The sequence below is a fragment of the Lipomyces oligophaga genome (genome assembly GCF_038497815.1).
Source record: "Lipomyces oligophaga strain CBS 7107 unplaced genomic scaffold V1516scaffold_5, whole genome shotgun sequence".
NCBI lineage: Eukaryota > Fungi > Ascomycota > Lipomycetes > Lipomycetales > Lipomycetaceae > Lipomyces > [Lipomyces] oligophaga.
Genome location: NW_027117789.1, coordinates 1,044,161 through 1,061,014, shown reverse-complemented (window position 1 = coordinate 1,061,014; position 16,854 = coordinate 1,044,161). Strand labels below are relative to the sequence as shown.

General features: G+C 46.7%; 8 protein-coding genes across 8 annotated transcripts; 4 read left to right on the top strand and 4 right to left on the bottom strand.

Annotated features, from left to right (window-relative positions):
- The first annotated feature begins 467 nt into the window (after window positions 1-467).
- On the top strand, window positions 468-1,963 carry V1516DRAFT_435536 (uncharacterized protein). The gene is made up of 2 exons (XM_066919032.1): window positions 468-1,710; window positions 1,761-1,963. The coding sequence occupies exons 1-2, from the start codon at window positions 679-681 to the stop codon at window positions 1,797-1,799; spliced, it is 1,071 nt and encodes a 356-aa protein (XP_066776961.1). The 5' UTR covers window positions 468-678; the 3' UTR covers window positions 1,800-1,963.
- On the top strand, window positions 1,950-3,629 carry V1516DRAFT_677485 (uncharacterized protein). The gene is made up of 2 exons (XM_066922594.1): window positions 1,950-2,347; window positions 2,414-3,629. Exons 1-2 carry the CDS (start codon window positions 2,246-2,248, stop codon window positions 3,419-3,421), a joined length of 1,110 nt encoding a protein of 369 aa, XP_066776960.1. The 5' UTR covers window positions 1,950-2,245; the 3' UTR covers window positions 3,422-3,629.
- A 57-nt stretch (window positions 3,630-3,686) lies between these two features.
- V1516DRAFT_626104 (glycosyltransferase family 20-domain-containing protein) lies at window positions 3,687-6,292 on the bottom strand (the record flags this gene model as incomplete). The annotated part of the gene is made up of 2 exons (XM_066919732.1): window positions 3,687-5,725; window positions 5,782-6,292. 2 exons carry the CDS (start codon window positions 6,290-6,292, stop codon window positions 3,687-3,689), a joined length of 2,550 nt encoding a protein of 849 aa, XP_066776959.1.
- A 1,556-nt stretch (window positions 6,293-7,848) lies between these two features.
- Window positions 7,849-8,157, top strand: V1516DRAFT_626166 (uncharacterized protein; the record flags this gene model as incomplete). The annotated part of the gene is made up of 1 exon (XM_066919735.1): window positions 7,849-8,157. A coding segment is annotated over one exon (309 nt), but the record flags the coding sequence as incomplete, so codon positions are not given.
- A 1,729-nt stretch (window positions 8,158-9,886) lies between these two features.
- On the bottom strand, window positions 9,887-10,964 carry V1516DRAFT_677479 (uncharacterized protein). The gene has a single exon (XM_066922593.1). It carries the CDS (start codon window positions 10,863-10,865, stop codon window positions 9,954-9,956), a length of 912 nt encoding a protein of 303 aa, XP_066776957.1. The 5' UTR covers window positions 10,866-10,964; the 3' UTR covers window positions 9,887-9,953.
- Window positions 10,965-11,005: 41 nt separating this feature from the next.
- On the bottom strand, window positions 11,006-13,744 carry V1516DRAFT_677472 (Enolase, C-terminal TIM barrel domain-containing protein). The gene is given in 7 exon segments (XM_066922592.1): window positions 11,006-12,098; window positions 12,148-12,217; window positions 12,642-12,701; window positions 13,020-13,021; window positions 13,040-13,174; window positions 13,235-13,366; window positions 13,625-13,744. The coding sequence occupies 7 exon segments, from the start codon at window positions 13,668-13,670 to the stop codon at window positions 11,236-11,238; spliced, it is 1,308 nt and encodes a 435-aa protein (XP_066776956.1). The 5' UTR covers window positions 13,671-13,744; the 3' UTR covers window positions 11,006-11,235.
- A 311-nt stretch (window positions 13,745-14,055) lies between these two features.
- Window positions 14,056-15,548, top strand: V1516DRAFT_712755 (P-loop containing nucleoside triphosphate hydrolase protein). The gene is made up of 3 exons (XM_066924293.1): window positions 14,056-14,325; window positions 14,393-14,462; window positions 14,520-15,548. The coding sequence occupies exons 1-3, from the start codon at window positions 14,119-14,121 to the stop codon at window positions 15,482-15,484; spliced, it is 1,242 nt and encodes a 413-aa protein (XP_066776955.1). The 5' UTR covers window positions 14,056-14,118; the 3' UTR covers window positions 15,485-15,548.
- V1516DRAFT_677465 (Peptidyl-prolyl cis-trans isomerase B) lies at window positions 15,470-16,745 on the bottom strand. The gene is made up of 6 exons (XM_066922591.1): window positions 16,538-16,745; window positions 16,381-16,475; window positions 16,213-16,316; window positions 16,147-16,164; window positions 15,961-16,087; window positions 15,470-15,898 (listed from the first exon to the last, which is right to left on the bottom strand). The coding sequence occupies exons 1-6, from the start codon at window positions 16,670-16,672 to the stop codon at window positions 15,646-15,648; spliced, it is 732 nt and encodes a 243-aa protein (XP_066776954.1). The 5' UTR covers window positions 16,673-16,745; the 3' UTR covers window positions 15,470-15,645.
- Window positions 16,746-16,854: the final 109 nt, after the last annotated feature.

The following is a 16,854-nucleotide window of genomic DNA, read 5'->3' as shown; positions in this document are numbered from 1 at the left end:
ATTGTATTTATAATGACCATTATCAACGAAACAGCAGTAATTGACTGTCAGACGTACGCCACGGCCGGTGACAAAAACGACCACTATCCAAACTTTACGCTCGCTTATAACCTGTTCCTGACAGCTTCCTCTTACCAATTGTCTAAACATCCGTCCTGTCCAATGCAATATCGTGATAATTCAAATAATCATACTACGTCAAAGTCTTTGTTGTCATGGGCCGCCCACAATATCGTATATTAGTGTGCCTTAGTTGGTCTGGATATTGGCATCTGCACATACTATCTCTGAATTCGATTCGACTCAACGACTGTCCCAGCAGCTAGCGCACGTTTAATCTAGAAGTTTCACCGCTCCATAACAGGCAATCATATATGCCGATTTCTGTTCGAACATACTCCCAGAAATCTTCCTAAAACTGGTTCTGCTAATTATTGTGAAACTTGCCCATGCAACTAATATCAATTAATTTTGGTCGTACATCGTAAATTCTCTCGTAGTCTTCCGTACAATCAAACTGTCCCAATCTACATCATTGTCAGGGTCTAGTGTGTCGGTCTAGAGTTCCAGCGGACTCGATTCGACGATTGAATGGAAATTAGATCGAGTTTCATGTTGATATCTTGTCGAACTATCGTGCGATTGTTGAATACTGATTGAGCAGCTCGACACAGTCGTATGGACTTTATGGTCGACTCCTTCAAGTTTGACCCGGCCACCGTTATCGCGGAAGTGCACGAGTTCTTGGTGACCACGACTCCGGGATGGATTCTTACCTGGATGTTTATTTTGTTTGGAGGACTCGCACCTTTGGGATTATTTCTCGTCACAGTTTCTGATGACCGCAGAGAAGAGTTTTATATACTTGCAGACGAATTACGTCGACGACCGACTCTTTTGGGAACAACGCTGTCAAAATGGTGGAGAGACCAGGCCAAACAAGAGATCGCTACGAATCAACGACAATCTTCGATAGAAGTAGATCACCTGGTTCATGATGACGAGGCAGCAACACACGATTTTAGACTTCATTTTGCCGCTGAAAACTGGATCAAAGATGTAGCCCAGCCCGGATTTCCTCCCACCATCAAGGCTCATGGTATGTTCTGGCATACGAATACTTCTACAACAGCATCGTCTTCTTCAGCGACTACCACTATCAACAGCAAGCAAGACACATCTACTCCTATCATTACATTCACTGAATCACCATATCTTTCAGTTGAACGAACTACAGCCTTGCTTCCAGGCCGCCATGTTGTTACACTGCGGTTCCGTATGCGACATTTCTCTTCCTCATCTCAATCCGCCTCCTCTCTATTTTCGAAACTGAATTCCTGGTTAGGTTCTGGTCCGGACTCCTTACCCACTGTCAGTTTCTACGCTCATTTGCGCCCTGACGATGCGTCTGAGATCATCGACGAAGAACACTTACAGTCTGATTGGCTTGCTTCTGCGACAGCAGGCCTGGACACTCCAAGTGTTACAGACGACACCTCTGCTGGGTCCAAACATAGAATAATTTTAGTACATGAAAAACGGATCGAGATGTCGATCATCGAGCACATGGCCCATTCACCTGGTATCTGGAAAGAAATTGAGGTCGCCACGATCTCTGTTCCACACAAACATGATCTCGGAGATGTCCAGCCAAGGAAAGTAGCAGTGGGGATAATAATCTGGGACCTTCATTTTCGATATTACGAATTGGTAAGTTAGACACGCGACAAGATCACGACTTCACGTTAACATTTGTATAGGACATGGATTATATCGGTTTTCGTAGTATTTCATCTTAGTATTTCATAGCTAATTTTTTTCTTTCCTATTTCCTCTTCTGAATGTATGTACATTTGGATCCCTCAAAGAGGAGTGAACGTAGATTGCCCAACGCTCACGTGGTGACGCATACCCATTAAGGATTCACGTGGCGGAGCGCCTTGGGAATGCGGTTGTTCGTTTTCTGATGAGGAATTCCAGGTCTTTGTGCCCCCTGTCCCCGACCGCCATCGTCATTACTCCATTGCTTTCTTTTTTTGTTTAGTATTGCGGAAAATCTGGTGTTACTGCTTATAATACTTTCTCTCGCGGTTCCGTAAGTCGAAATAGAATTGCAAGGATTCAGGCCTAAAGTACCTGCATCGGCTTTCTTGAACTGAAAACAATAATCGCCGCGCAGCGCGTTTCTCGCGTACTCATTCTTTACGAGCACCTATAACCGTCACCGAGCTGCAGGCCAACAAACATGGACCAATCACATTACCAACAGGCACACAAGAAGCACAAATTTTCTATTTCTCTACTGTTAGGTGATCCGTTTGCCCTATCGACGATTTCCGTTGCGATTGTGAGATTTGATTTGTTAGTTGAAACAGTGAGGAGTCGTGCTAACCGAAGTTCTTTTTAATCTTAGATTGGATGGATAATTGCGTTTGCTGCATCAGTGTCATCAGATACGACTGGGACTTATCCACAGTTTAGTTGGTGGGGACTGGCTTATCAGTTTGCACTCATAATTGGTATCACCTATGTTCTAGCATCGGACGCTGTAGACCTATACCGGCTTGCGGTGGTTGGGTTTGCTTCTGCGGGACTTGTTTATTCGACGAATTCGACCAACAACTTGGTTTATACTGGACGGGCAGCGGACGCCGCTGCAGCAGCAGGGAATATCCTACTGTCGATCGTGAACTGCTTATGGATTTTTTATTTTGGAACGTCATCCGATGCGCCGCCACATGCGTTCATTGATTCGTATGCTCTTGGAAAAGACTCATCTGTTGGAACTAGGTCGCATCGATCCGTCACTTCGTCTGCCCAGGGCGGATATGCTGCCGGTGCTCATACTGGCAGCGGGCATGCGCATACGGGCTCCGGCTCGGTAGTAGCTACATCGCGGTCACAGACAGCGGGACCGACTGGAACCGCGCCAGGAATTGATCCATATCGATATGCTCGTGGGATGGCTCCTTCAACGGCTTCAGCGGTTCCAACACCCACATACCCTCATTTCCCACAACAGCAGCAGCAGCTACAGCAACAACAGCAGCAACAGCAACATATGTTTACCTCTGCTCAACTCTCTGGATTTGAAACTGCATCTATAGGCGGTCCAACCGGCACTGGAACAGCCACATCTTCGTCAGCACCAGTATCCGCAACGCTACTTAGGCCCTCAGGGATTGACGCCAATCCTGTCCCTGCAGCTGTGGTTGAACCACTCGATGCACCCACTGATTATCCGCTTCGCGCGCGGGCTATCTATTCATATAACGCCAATCCCGACGACGCAAACGAAATCTCTTTCTCCAAGGGCGAAATCCTAGAAATAGCTGATGTATCTGGCCGCTGGTGGCAAGCCCGCAAAGCAAACGGTGAAGTTGGCATTTGTCCGTCGAATTATGTGCAGCTTTTGGATTAGTCTTCGCTAACAAGTCAGCTTGGGTTGTTTTTGATTTATAGTCATGGGTCTGGGTCTCCTGGGGTGTTGTATTATATATTTTGTATTTTTTCCTATATCCCGACCGTCGTCATTCTTTTTGTATCTGATATTAGTTGTTGATTATGTTTTGATGATTAGATTTATGATTGTATGTTAAATATACTTGAATAAATGGATACCAAACAAACAACAGGACAACACAACAAAACAAATAAGTAACACTGCTTAATCGCTTAAAGCACAATCACTCTCCACACTTCTCTTCCATGACTTGCAATGACCCCATTTCAGCAGCAATGTCATCCATACCAACCAAAGCCCCCACAGCATGAGCTACCTCATGAGGATCTATCAGATGCCAAGTGGCTGTCGTCATCTTACTAGACGGCCCGATGGTTACTGTGAACGTGCTTTGCTGATCAATCTCATCAAGTTTTCGTAGAGCTCGGAACATATCTTCATCCGTAGAATCATCGCCCATACAAAGAATGAAATCGGGTACAGTCGCTGCAGTCTCGGCTTGCGCATCACTTGAATGTTTTGTTGAGTACTCCTCAACAAGCCGTTTTGCAATCTCACCTTTGTTTACAAAACGAGGCCGAACTTCCAGGTTAGCTTTGCCAGTCATAACCTCTACGTCGTATTTCTGAGTCACAGTGTTTTCTAAATGATTCTGGCACTCCCGCGCTTGAAACGCACCGAAATCAGGATCTGCCCGTCGATAATGCCACGTAACTGCTGCTCTCTTCCGTTCGATAAACGAACCTTGCGTACGCTCCGTGTAGTATTGAAATATATCAATCACATCTTTTTGCCATGACATGTCTGCTTGCTCGGTCAGATTGATCCAGTCAGTCGTGCCGATAGAGCGCATAAAACACCCGTGCTCAGCTGAAAGGCCTAATCTGGGTGAAATTGATCCTAGATATTTCTCTAAAAAGGCTTGATCTCGACCGGAAATGATCCATACTTGATTCTTGGAATCCTCGCACAGTTTCCGCAACATATCGATGACTCGTGGATGGGGGAGTGCTGCCGCCGGATCTTGTACTATCGGCGTCAACGTGCCATCATAATCAAACATAAACAATCGCCGTTTCGCTGATTGATATGATCCCAGCATTAACGGCCGGTCGAGAACTGGAGTCATATGCGACAAATCATATTGTGAAAGCACTTCTACTAATCCGGCTAGAAAGTTGGAGACCCATGACTGCACCGTATGTGTGGTTACATGCTTGTAGAGCTTTGCCTCCAGATTCGATTTCTGTTCGGCAGACATGAATAAGCATTCATAAATTGCTTTTGCAACTCCGATCGAATCCCAAGGATTCACGGTAATTGCATCTGTAAGACTTCCTGCGGTACCGGTAAATTCGGAAAGAATCACCTGGCCATGTGCATCTCGCTGACATACGACATATTCCAGGGAAGTTGTGTTCATGGCATCTCGAACGGAAGTAATTAAAGCGAGATCTGCAACACGCAAAAGTGCAAAATATTCATCCCGAGCTATTTGTTGAGGATAATGCTGGACAGGAGTGAAGTGCAGCATTCCATAAACTCCATTAATATGCGCTACCATCTCGGAAACCTTCTTTTCGATCTTGGCTTGATACGCTGACGCCGGCGCAGTGATCTGGATCAATACTACTTTCTCGACTAGTTCGGGATACATCTGACAAAACATTTCGAACGCGTTGAGCTTCTGGATCACACCTCTAACTGAATCAAGACGATCTCGACCAACAATGATCATTTTTCCTGGATACAACTCCCGAATAGCATTCATGTTTTCTCGAACGGCAGGTGTGTCCATGTCTCTCTCGACGCGAGCAGCGTCGATACCAATGGGATATGCAGTGATGGCGACTCGGGAACCAAAGGCATCAACAGAGTTGGCAGTAGACTCAAAGCCCAGAACTCGCGTGCATGACGAAATGAAATGCCGGGCATATGACTGGGACTGCAAAGAAACCATATTGGCACCCAGCATGCCTTCTAAAAGCTGTCTGCGTTTGGTTAGATATCGAAAGTATTCCGAAGAAGGAAATGGTGCGTGGAGGAATAATCCAATGTACGCTTTGGGAAGCCTCTGGCGAAGTAGCTGAGGGAGTAAAAGGAGGTGATAGTCATGGACCCAGATAATATCGCCTGGACGATAAATTGAACAGATTTTATCTGCAAATGCTTCATTAAATTTGACGTAGTCGATCCACCACTGTTTTTCGAGCAATCCGTCGGATGGTTCACCCATGATATAATGCAAAAGGGGCCATAGAACTAGAAAGTTAGCAAAACCGGCGAGAGGAGATCTTGGGCTTCAAGCTCAAGCATACCTTGTTCAGCGTACGAACGCCAGCGAGACTGTTGACCACCGTAAAGAAAGATAGGCGCGATGGTCGATCCATTTTCAGCGGCCTTGTCGACCAGCAAGGATTCCGCGCGAGCCTGCTCGGAAGCGGAAAGCATGAAGTCAGTGGAGGGACAGTTCTGTCCCGGCTGAGCAGCGATTTGGGCAGCTATGCGATCGTCGTAGTTGACCAGCTCGCCGGTCCAAGCAACAAGAACAGAAGACCATTTTGTATCGCGTTCAAGAAAGGACTGGGCCGAGTACAGCGCGGAGTTGCCCCGCCGGTTGTGGACGGAGAGCGGTAGCTCAGAGGACGCGGTGGGTCTGGTTGAGGATGTTGCCGCGAGGTCTGGGGAGGGAGAGCTGGAAGAGGAAACGGAGGACACGGAGTTTGAGGACGATAAGGAGGAGTTGGAGGAAAATGCAGATGAATCAGTCGAGAAGGCAGACAGAGCAGCGGGGATCTCGGTGCGCAGCTCGAAGGGGAGCACGTTCATGGCCGTAATGACTCTGCCAGAGACTGGAACCGGCGCATGAGCCGGATCCAGAGGGTCATTCATGGCTACGAATGGGACTGGGAAGCTTGACACTGCAAATAACTAAAGAAAAGAGTACGAGAACGAAGAACTGAGTGGAAACTGACGAGAAAAGAGGGTCAAGATGGAGTCGAACAACGAACAACAAGAAAAGGGACCAGCTTGAGTAGGCGCCGGTCAACCAGTCTGCATTAACTGGGGAACATGTTAACGGCAGCGGTGCGGCGAGTTAGTTAGCACTGCGGCCGATTGTTGTATGTGGGTTTGTCTCTCTCTGACTACAGTATGGGGGAACCCAGTAGGAACAGGGGTCCACAGGGCAGATAGTGACCAGCTCAGCGGCCAGCAGAGATGTGTGCATGCGGACAGACAGCCTAAGAGCAGCATAAAAAATAATGCATACTATCAAGCATAAACGAGCCAAATCCAAACTACACGGGAAACACACCAAAAAAATTCACCCAGCAAAATCAGCACATAGATCAAAAATTCATCCTCTCTTTCCTCTACTACCACATCTCTAGTCCCAACAAAACCCTCGTCCTCAACTCCTCTGACACTCCTAATTGACATTCCAATAAACGATTACTTAATCCTCTAGCACCATTTCCCGAATCGGCCAAGGATCTGCGTCATGTGACATGATCGCTAGGCAAGGTACGGGACGTGGATTTGGATATTTGTGGCTGTTGTTCGTACAACCTTACAGGCGACGCACTGGTGGCTATGAAGCTGAGATTCCCGGAATAGGCAGCACAAGCCTCAACGCACGCTGTTTACCTCACTTTGGACCTGGTTAGCACGGAGGGTCACCGCCACTGATAGACGGCAGAGGGGGGGGCCGAGAGCGTTTTTTTCTTCTTTTCCAGGGCCAGAAACAGGACAGCTCGTATGTTTGAAGTTTCTATTATTAATTAGGATCCTAAATTCTCTGGGTCGCATTGTAAACAATATTGGCTGCCGTTCGCATGCATTATCATTAATCCGGTGCGCAGACAACCACAAGTGTAATCCACGAAAATGTGCTGAAAATGCGCCGGGACCGGCAATTCTATAGCGCCAGTAGATGTCCGGCGAGACACGATCTGAACGTGATCTTCGCTGCCAATGCCGCCCGCCTTACATAATTATCCGTCGTTCCTGAACCCACTCTCAACGACACACACGGCGGAACACGACTCCCTCACGGACGTTTCCTCCTTCACGCACACGCTTGCCTCTGCACGCTCACCTCTCACTAAATGAGACTAACACGACCTAAAAAGCCTGTTAGTCCGCCATCGTCACCCCTTGTTGATTCCGACTCCCTTTTCCAGTTTTCTATTTCTGCCCTCTCACTCTCTGTTCTCCCCGTCCCTCTTTCTTTTCTCTTTTCTCTCTCTCTATTCTATTCCGTCTCCCTGCAAACCCCATTCCGTGGGTCATCTGCCTGTCAGTCTGCCAGCCTCGTCCCGCGTTCCTGCCCGATGTCCGCTGTCGCGTCCTCTGCTGTGCCCGCGACCTCCTCCTCCGCAAGCATGTCCTCTACCTCCCCCTCGTCCTCCGCTCCCGCTGCGACCGCGCTCGGCTTCTCCAGCACGTCGGCCTCGGCCGTGGCCTCGCAGCAGCAGCAGCAGCAGCAGCAGCAACCATCTACCGCCCGGCGCTCGCGCTCGCGTCCGCAGAAGGTCTTCCAGTGCACCGGACACGGTGACTGCAGAATGACCTTCACCCGGTCAGAGCACCTTGCCCGTCACATCCGAAAGCACACTGGCGAGCGTCCCTTCAGATGCCATTGCAACAGGACCTTCTCCCGTCTCGACAATTTGCGACAGCACGCTCACACAGTTCACGCAAACGAAGCGACTGTTTACACGACAGATCCCTCGTTGGTTCTGCCTTCCACATCGACTTTCCCCACTCACCACTCCATTCCAATTCAGCAACAACAGCAACAGCAGCAGCATCGCCAGTCGCAACAACAACAACAGCAGCAATCACAGCAGTCTCAACAGCATATCCAACTTCAACTGCAACATCAGCATCAGCACCACCACCATGCTCAGCACACTTCCATGCCCTATGTGATGGACCCTCTCTTGTCGACGTCCCAACCCCTTTCAGCCCCTCCTCTTGATGTTCACGATATCAAGTCCTCCATCGTCAGACCTGCGCCAGCCTCTGCTGGTCTGCCGAATTCGCAGTCAAGGACGACTGACATTTCATCATCTGCCCCTCCTCCGCCGCCTGCTCCAAACGCATTTTCCTTTCCTCCTCCGCCTCGTTTCCGTCCCAATCAACATCGTCCAGGGCCCCTTAATCTGCTGCCATTCCATACCTCTTCAGATTCCGGACTCGCTTCATCTGTGAACTCGGCTCCTCTTCCGCTCTCGGGCTCACCTCCCATCTCTCCTGCTGCTCTTCCCCCTACCTCGGCCTCTGCTTTGCTCACTAGACCGCCGTCCTCGGCCACATTTCCAACTGCCGCTTCTCATCACAATGCTGCGCAGATCCTCAGAACGCCGACTTCCCCGCGTTTTCCTTTGCACCAGGATGGTCTTGCTCAGTCTTCGTATTCTCCAATCGGACCCTCCCGACTGTCTTCGACTGCTGCCACTGCTTATACCCCACCGACCTCTGCGTCTATAACACCGGACTCTGCATATCCACCCTCTGATCCCCGTCACAGCGATCCTACTGCCTCAGTGCCTACTCCACCTGATTCAGCTAATTCTCGTGGTATTTCCTTACCTCCTATCGTGTCTCATCGCGTGGATTATTCCTCTCACCCTTCGTCGTCTCCCGGCCAACAGCCGCAGCGCCAAAACTCCCCATACCAGCAAGCTTCGCATTCTCCATACGATTATCGTTACAACTACCGAGATCTTCGTCCGACTTATTCGCAGCATGTTACTTCGTATCCTGCCCCTCCTCCTCCTCCTCCGCCACCTCCACCACCAGCGCAGCAAGTTGTTCAGTTCAGACGAACGCAGAATTTAGGCCAGCCGAATGGCGATAGTAATGTGACCGCTGGAGGAGTCGATCCGGATTATTCGTTACCTCCTCCTTCTAACTTGCATTCGAGACACGCCAGTTTACCGGAAAGTTTGCATAATGTATTGTTACCGCCGCCTTCGGATTTGGTCGCAACTCCCCCGGCCTCAACTTTGCTTCCACCGCTGTCGCAGCTTTCCAGTACTTCAACCGGGCATTCAGACGGCAATCTTGTTCTTCCCCCGTTGCGGTCTCCGGCAGCACTGGCACCTAATGGTAATCGAACAAGTTCTCCCCGTAATGTCGACATGATTTCCTCTGATATGAAGGGTGTGAACGTATTATTAGAGGCGGCCGCTAATATGTCAAATACTGCGTAGCCTTTTGGAGATGCTATGTATATATATATATATATTACGCTACTATCATTACTGCTTTGTATTGACTTTTTACATAAGTGCTATTTGAAAAGGCTTTTTGTTTGATGTTTTTACTGTATTTTGCATGATATTCTTGACTCCTTTTTTTTTGTTTTCATGATCAACGGAGGGAGGAATACTGGATTTATAATGGAAGGTGAAATTGGAACATTGTTTTTTTTATATTATGATATTTTGGAGAATTTTTTGTTCGAAAGCATTTCGTAATTTTAGTTTTTTTCTGATATATCAAATGACAGTACGCAATTTTCCAGGATAGATTTGACCGGTCCATATAGAAGGAGTTGATTCCAAGACTCAAGCTTGTATACCACCTTTTCATCAGTTGAGGATGCTATTTGACTGTACGGAACTATAGTATAACCCAGTTTTTGTAGAGCGGTTATCAGACTAGTACTGTCACCGATCATGATCCCCCAACGAGCAGTTATTAGAGGCTTCAAATCACCAGTGCTATCACCTATATACATGCCATCTGACTGCCAATTATGGATACCATTTGTCCATTTCAAAATGAAATCTAGCTTATCATGACTTGTATATAGCTGACTATCTGATCTTGGCCGATATCTGACTGCACAGGGTGTTAGTGAAGTCATAGATCCCGTAGAAGTTGAGCTTCGAACTGTCAATTCGTTGGAAATTATCTCTGGCTCTACGGCTGCGGATTCTCGCTTGATTGACGATCTGATGAATTGTCCACTCCAACTCACGCTGACTATTTGGACTTGAAATCTCTCACATTTAGTTATGGCCTCTAGCACATCGATTGCGAATGGTCGGAATTCAGTGCTTCTGGCCGCGATATCTAGAGCGGATTCGACATTTGTTATACCTCGGAACACACCCGCTTCTTCGATTCGAGTAATCGACTTTTTTTCGACAACCTCCAATTCTTTGTAATATCTCAGTAGTCGAGTTCCAGCGTCTTCTCCGTTCTGCGCGGGCTCTTTTTCCCAATTATCACGGAATTCTTCTAAATCATGTAGGTACGAGTCAACTATCAATTCCCATGGTACTAGCTTTGTCCGCCGTCGTTCATCTTCATATCCTACTTTGGCGATGAGTTCCGTAGTGTCCTTCGCGGTCAAAGTTCCGTCAAAGTCAATTGCAATGTACATATCTATACTTTTCGAAATCCACCAGGACTTATGTTATGATCTGGTTAATGCAAAAACTGCACGATTTTCTATGGCACCTCACCCAACTAGATAACCCGTACATCGTTTTATCATCTCAAAGCTCGAAATTCTACGAAATATTGTGCCAAAAATTGATCTATATAAAATACTATTCTAATAGTGTCCAGCACTAACTTCAATTCTATGTAAAAATGATAAGAAAGAGACAATAAGTCGTAACCGATATTAGATGTCCACCAATCAGCTTACGATTTCTCGTCGGAATAAGAAATAATAAAGAGTTAAACAGAAATATGAAAATTATGGACACATATAATTTCAAATCAAATCAGCACTCGACAGAAAGTTCTTATAACTCTACAGCGGTACGGAACTTCTCACCGGCATAAATTGCCTTGTCTCCAAGCTCCTCCTCGATACGCAAAAGCTGGTTGAGCTTAGCAAGACGTTCAGAACGAGCAGGGGCACCAGTCTTAATTTCGCCGGTCTTGAGTCCTACAACAATATCGGCAATCGTAGTGTCTTCAGTCTCTCCCGATCGATGAGAAACCATGACACCCCAGCCAGCAGCAAACGAGTCTTGGGCAGCCTTGATCGACTCCGACAATGTACCAATCTGGTTAACCTTCAATAGGAGCGCATTAGCCGCCTTCTTATCAATGGCAGTCTTGATACGCAGGGGATTCGTAACAGTCAAATCATCACCAACAATCTGGATGTCGGTAGTCTTGTAAAAATGAACCCAAGCATCCCAATCATCCTCGGCAAAGGGATCCTCAATAGAAACAATAGGGTATTCCTTGCAGAGTTGAGCATACAAAGCTGCAAGCTCCTCGTAGGACAACCATTTGGAAGGATCAGAGTCAGGATTCTTGAAATCCATGTCGTATTTGCCATCTTTGAAAAACTCAGACGACGCGACATCAAGAGCAATCTTAACTTTGCCAGTGTATCCAGCAGCGGCAATAGAGTCAGAGATCAAGTCCAAAGCCTCCTTAGGAGTCTGAATATCAGGAGCTACACCACCCTCATCACCGACATTGCCAGCCGACAAGCCATAACGCTTTTTGGTAAGCGACTTCAAGATCTGGTAGACCTCAGCTCCCATCTGAAGACCTTCATGGAACGAACTTGCGCCCGTGGGAGCAATCATAAACTCCTGAAATGCAAGACGACCACCAGCATGCGATCCACCATTGAGGACATTCAGGACTATAAAACTCTGTTAGTTTCCGATTACTAAGAGAAAAACAAAACCTACAAGGAACTGGGAGAACTACTGCATTCTTGGAACCGGCCAATTCAGCAATATGCTCGTAAAGAGGTACTTTCTATCGGACATCTGTGTTAGTAGCCTAATTCGCGAATAGTAAAGACGAAAATGTGTCGGGACATGGAAATATAGCAACGTCCCGATTTCACCCGAACCGCTTGCCGGATGTGTGGGGATAGACGGACACAATCTGAGGCGTTTGATGTAGTAACCCCTGAGAACACAATAACACAAAGAACGGGGACAGCGCTCTTCAGTTTCCCCACATCAGTGGTTACTGTGGTTGTCGGCTCCAGACATTCAGGATCGTCAAACCTCCTTTGCCCAATCCTGAGTGCCGATGGCGACAATCCGAGTATTCTCCGGGTATGGGCCACTCCTTTGCTTCTCCTCTCTTCATGTGTCCATAATTCCACAAATCTGGCGCCGCATCAAATGATGCCTTCGACGGGTTATATCGGGGACGGATCGGATTCACTCACTTTTTCACCAGCGGCAGCCTTCGCGACGGCAAGGGAAATTCCAAGGATGGCATTGGCACCGAACTTGGCTACAATACTTGTCAGTCTTCCGTTCTTAAAAAAAAGTGGTGGGCTATGACCAAAACAAGTCCCGTCGGAGCCACAAGAACAACCGAGACGGAACTTGCTCGGCTGCTGTGCGACGGAGTGGCCGCATCACTTCCAATGCCGGACGGCCGGATCCACCACTCTCTAAACATCCTAGCAAACAGGCAAACTGAATAGCAGCTCAAAAAAAAAAGGTCTCAAAATAGATTAACCATTGAGACTTTTATGATCCAAGGTAAATTTTCTGTAAGCTGGAGGGATCTCTGAGAGCGGAACGGAGCGGTGGTATGATAGAAATGAAGATTGAGATTACTTACATTTGTTAGGAGTACCATCCAGCTTGAGCATGAAATCATCAATAGCAGCCTGGTCCTTAACATCAATATCAGCTTTGATTAAAGCAGGACCAATGATGTCGTTGACATTAGCTACGGCCTTCAAGACACCTTAATCAAAATAGATCAGTAAGATTCAAGCTCGCCTTACATCATAAAACAATAACTCACCCTTTCCTCCCCAGGCTTTCTCCTTATCACGGAGCTCAAGAGCCTCGTGAATACCTGTAGAAGCACCTGAAGGAACAATAGCACGGTAAAGACCAGTCTCGGTGGTTACATCAACCTCGACGGTTGGGTTTCCTAAGTTGTGTTAGATGATTTGAAGACTCGGTAGTTAAGATTGCTAGTATAGCCCACTAGAAATCCAGTCCGACAATGAGACCAACCAAAATTGCCAATTGGCAATCTTGTCTATCACAAATTGATCAATTGCCAGAAAAAAACTGCAAAACCCCCCGAATCAAGCCAGTAATATCACAGCATAGTCTCGGAGGAGGAGGGGAAGACTATACCCCTCCAAGGTAGCACATTCAGACAATTGATGTTAGAAAGACTTACCGCGCGAATCGTATACGTAACGAGCAAAAATCTTGGAAATAGCCATATTCAATTCGATAAAGAAGTCAAAAATTAGTCACTGAAAATTAGTTAAACTGAGCAAGGCAGAACGAATAAAGTAGAGGGGAGAAAAGGAAGACGAAAGCGTGTTTAAAAAGACTTCTGAAGCTCGCTTTGGTCCAATGCCGCCTTGCAAGCTGATGCCGGTGCGGCGCACACCGATTGGCTGACCCCGCTTGCATGCGTATGATTAGTCACGGGATTGTTCTGGGAACGTCGCGCTGGTAGGTTACTATAGCGGTAAATATCAGCACTAACTAAATATGCTCTCCCAGAAAGGCACAAGAGATGTGAGGCGAATTACCCTGCTGGAAATGGATAGGTGTTGGTGTTGCCATGCAGGATCAGTAAGAGAAGGCAGATTAAGCACCTTGATACAATCGCTCTCTGCTGAGATCAGTATTTGTCTTTACCTTGAATCGATCGAATGAATCATGGCAGACTCCGGTGAATCTTTTCCTCTCCTTTCGGGAGAGTCTTCAGAAGCGCAGAATAATGTACCTCCTGTTGACGAAGAACGCGAACGTGCTTTGGATGACTTCAAGCGGAAGCTTCTCGAGCACAGAGAACTAGAGGCAAAGGTCAAAGATCTCCGCATGGGCATACGTGGGTTTCAGAAAGATTTTGAGAAAACAGAAGATGTGAGTTATAAGAATTCTTCTAATTTGGAATTTGAAATGATTTATTCTAATACAATTTGGAATTCAGGATATCAAGGCACTTCAAAGTGTTGGACAGATCATCGGCGAAATTCTGAAGCAACTAGACGACGAGCGATGTAAGTAAATTTTCTCCGATCCATACAGTGGAATCTGCTACTGACCGTAGAATAAAGTCATTGTTAAGGCATCTTCTGGGCCACGATATGTTGTTGGTTGTCGCAACAAAATCGATAAGGATAAACTAAAGCAAGGCGTTCGCGTGGCTCTTGATATGACAACCTTAACAATTATGCGCATGCTACCTCGCGAAGTGGATCCGCTCGTTTACAACATGACTTCTTATAAGCCAGGTGATCTTTCATTCGCGGGTATTGGAGGTCTTAACGAGCAGATCCGTGAGCTTCGTGAAGTTATCGAATTGCCGTTAAAAAATCCAGAGCTTTTTCTTCGCGTTGGCATTAAGCCACCGAAAGGTGTCTTGCTCTATGGACCTCCAGGAACTGGAAAAACACTCCTTGCTCGTGCAGTTGCCGCTACTCTTGGTGCAAACTTTATCTTTTCTCCCGCGTCTGCTATTGTCGACAAATATATCGGCGAGTCAGCACGTTTGATCCGAGAAATGTTCGGCTATGCCAGAGAGCATGAGCCGTGCATTATTTTCATGGATGAAATTGATGCGATCGGTGGTCGAAGGTTTAGTGAAGGAACATCAGCGGACCGAGAAATCCAACGGACATTAATGGAGCTTCTCAATCAGATGGATGGCTTCGATTATCTTGGAAAAACCAAAGTTATTATGGCAACCAATCGGCCTGATACGCTTGATCCTGCGTTATTACGAGCTGGCAGATTAGATCGAAAAATTGAGATTCCATTGCCTAATGAAGTTGGCAGATTGGAAGTATTCAAAATTCATGCCTCTGGAGTCCAGAAACAAGGAGATATCGATTACGAGGCTTTAGTTAAGATGAGCGACGGTTTCAATGGTGCTGATATCCGAAACGTGATCACTGAATCTGGTTTCTTCGCTATCAGAGATGAGAGAGATTATGTAATCCAAGATGATCTCATGAAGGCTGTTCGCAAGGTTGCGGAGGCCAAGAAGCTGGAGGGCAAACTTGAGTACGAGAAGCTGTAAAGCAATATCATTTATATGAAATACACATAAGCTAGTTATTTGTAATATATATTTTCATACATAAGTAAGATGGCATTCCAGCTGTCTAAATCGCATAAGTTAATCTACCAACGAGCGGTAAAGAGGTCATAACTTTGAAGCCAGTTGCGCCATCCACCTAGTCATAACTCATCTTTCACCTGCTCCTGAACAGGAGGATCAGATTCAGCAATAAGAGAATCAGATTCAGTAGCCGAATCAGCAGATTCCTCTTTCGTCTCTTCCGTGGCAGGCATTGGAATCTCACCCGACTTAGCAATGATGATATCGACTACAGGCTTGTCACCGCGCCCCTTCTTAGTCTTCTCAATTTTTGTGACGATGTCCATGCCTTCAAGAACTTCACCAAACACAACATGGCGGCCATCAAGCCAGCTTAAATCAGACGTTGTCAATATAAAGAGAAATCATACGCAGCAGAAGGAATGACTACTTACACGGTAGGTACGGTGGTGATAAAGAACTGAGATCCGTTAGTGTCACGACCGGCATTGGCCATAGACAGAAGACCAGGACGAGTATGCTTGATGGTAAAATTTTCATCAGGGAAACGGGCACCATAAACTTTCAAAATTAAATCAGTATAAACTTAATCAATTCCGAATTTTGACCAGATCACTCACTCGACTTGCCACCAGTACCTGGACTGTGTTAGAACTGAACGAAATAGACTTATCTTCAAAACATACCATCGCCACGAGTGAAATCGCCGCCTTGAATCATGAACTTCTCAATTACACGATGAAATTTGGACCCCTCAAAACCAAAGCCCTTCTCTCCGGTAGAGAGAGCACTTGCAATTGTCAATATCGCAGACCAATGATCCCATGAAGGACTTGCATTATGCTGCTACTCACCGGAAATTCTCAGCAGTCTTAGGAACCACTTTACCAAAAAGACCAAGAACAACAGTACCAAGAGGCTCACCACCTTGCTCGATATCAAAGTAAACCTGCAACAAACAAGTGTCAATCGTGACGGAAAGCAGCTTGTCACCGAATATAAAATGCGTACCTTCGTTGTCACTTCAGGGCGATCAGGGCCGGGTTCTGCAGCGGCAGCAGGTCCGCCAAAGAAAAGGAACGCGACAAAGAACGCGACAGTTAACGTTAAAAATCTCCAAATTATATCCATTGAGGGCTCGAACATCGACAATTGTGTAATCTTTAACGTTCAATTCACTGGATATGGCAGCTTCGTGAAGGAGTGATCTAGTTTGTTGAACTTTGTCTGCCGGGTCCACTCTTCTCTATGGCCAGGTGTCGTCCTAGCTTTGGATCACAACTGGCATACACTAGTCTCTCACGTGATATATTAGTCATAGGTTTATA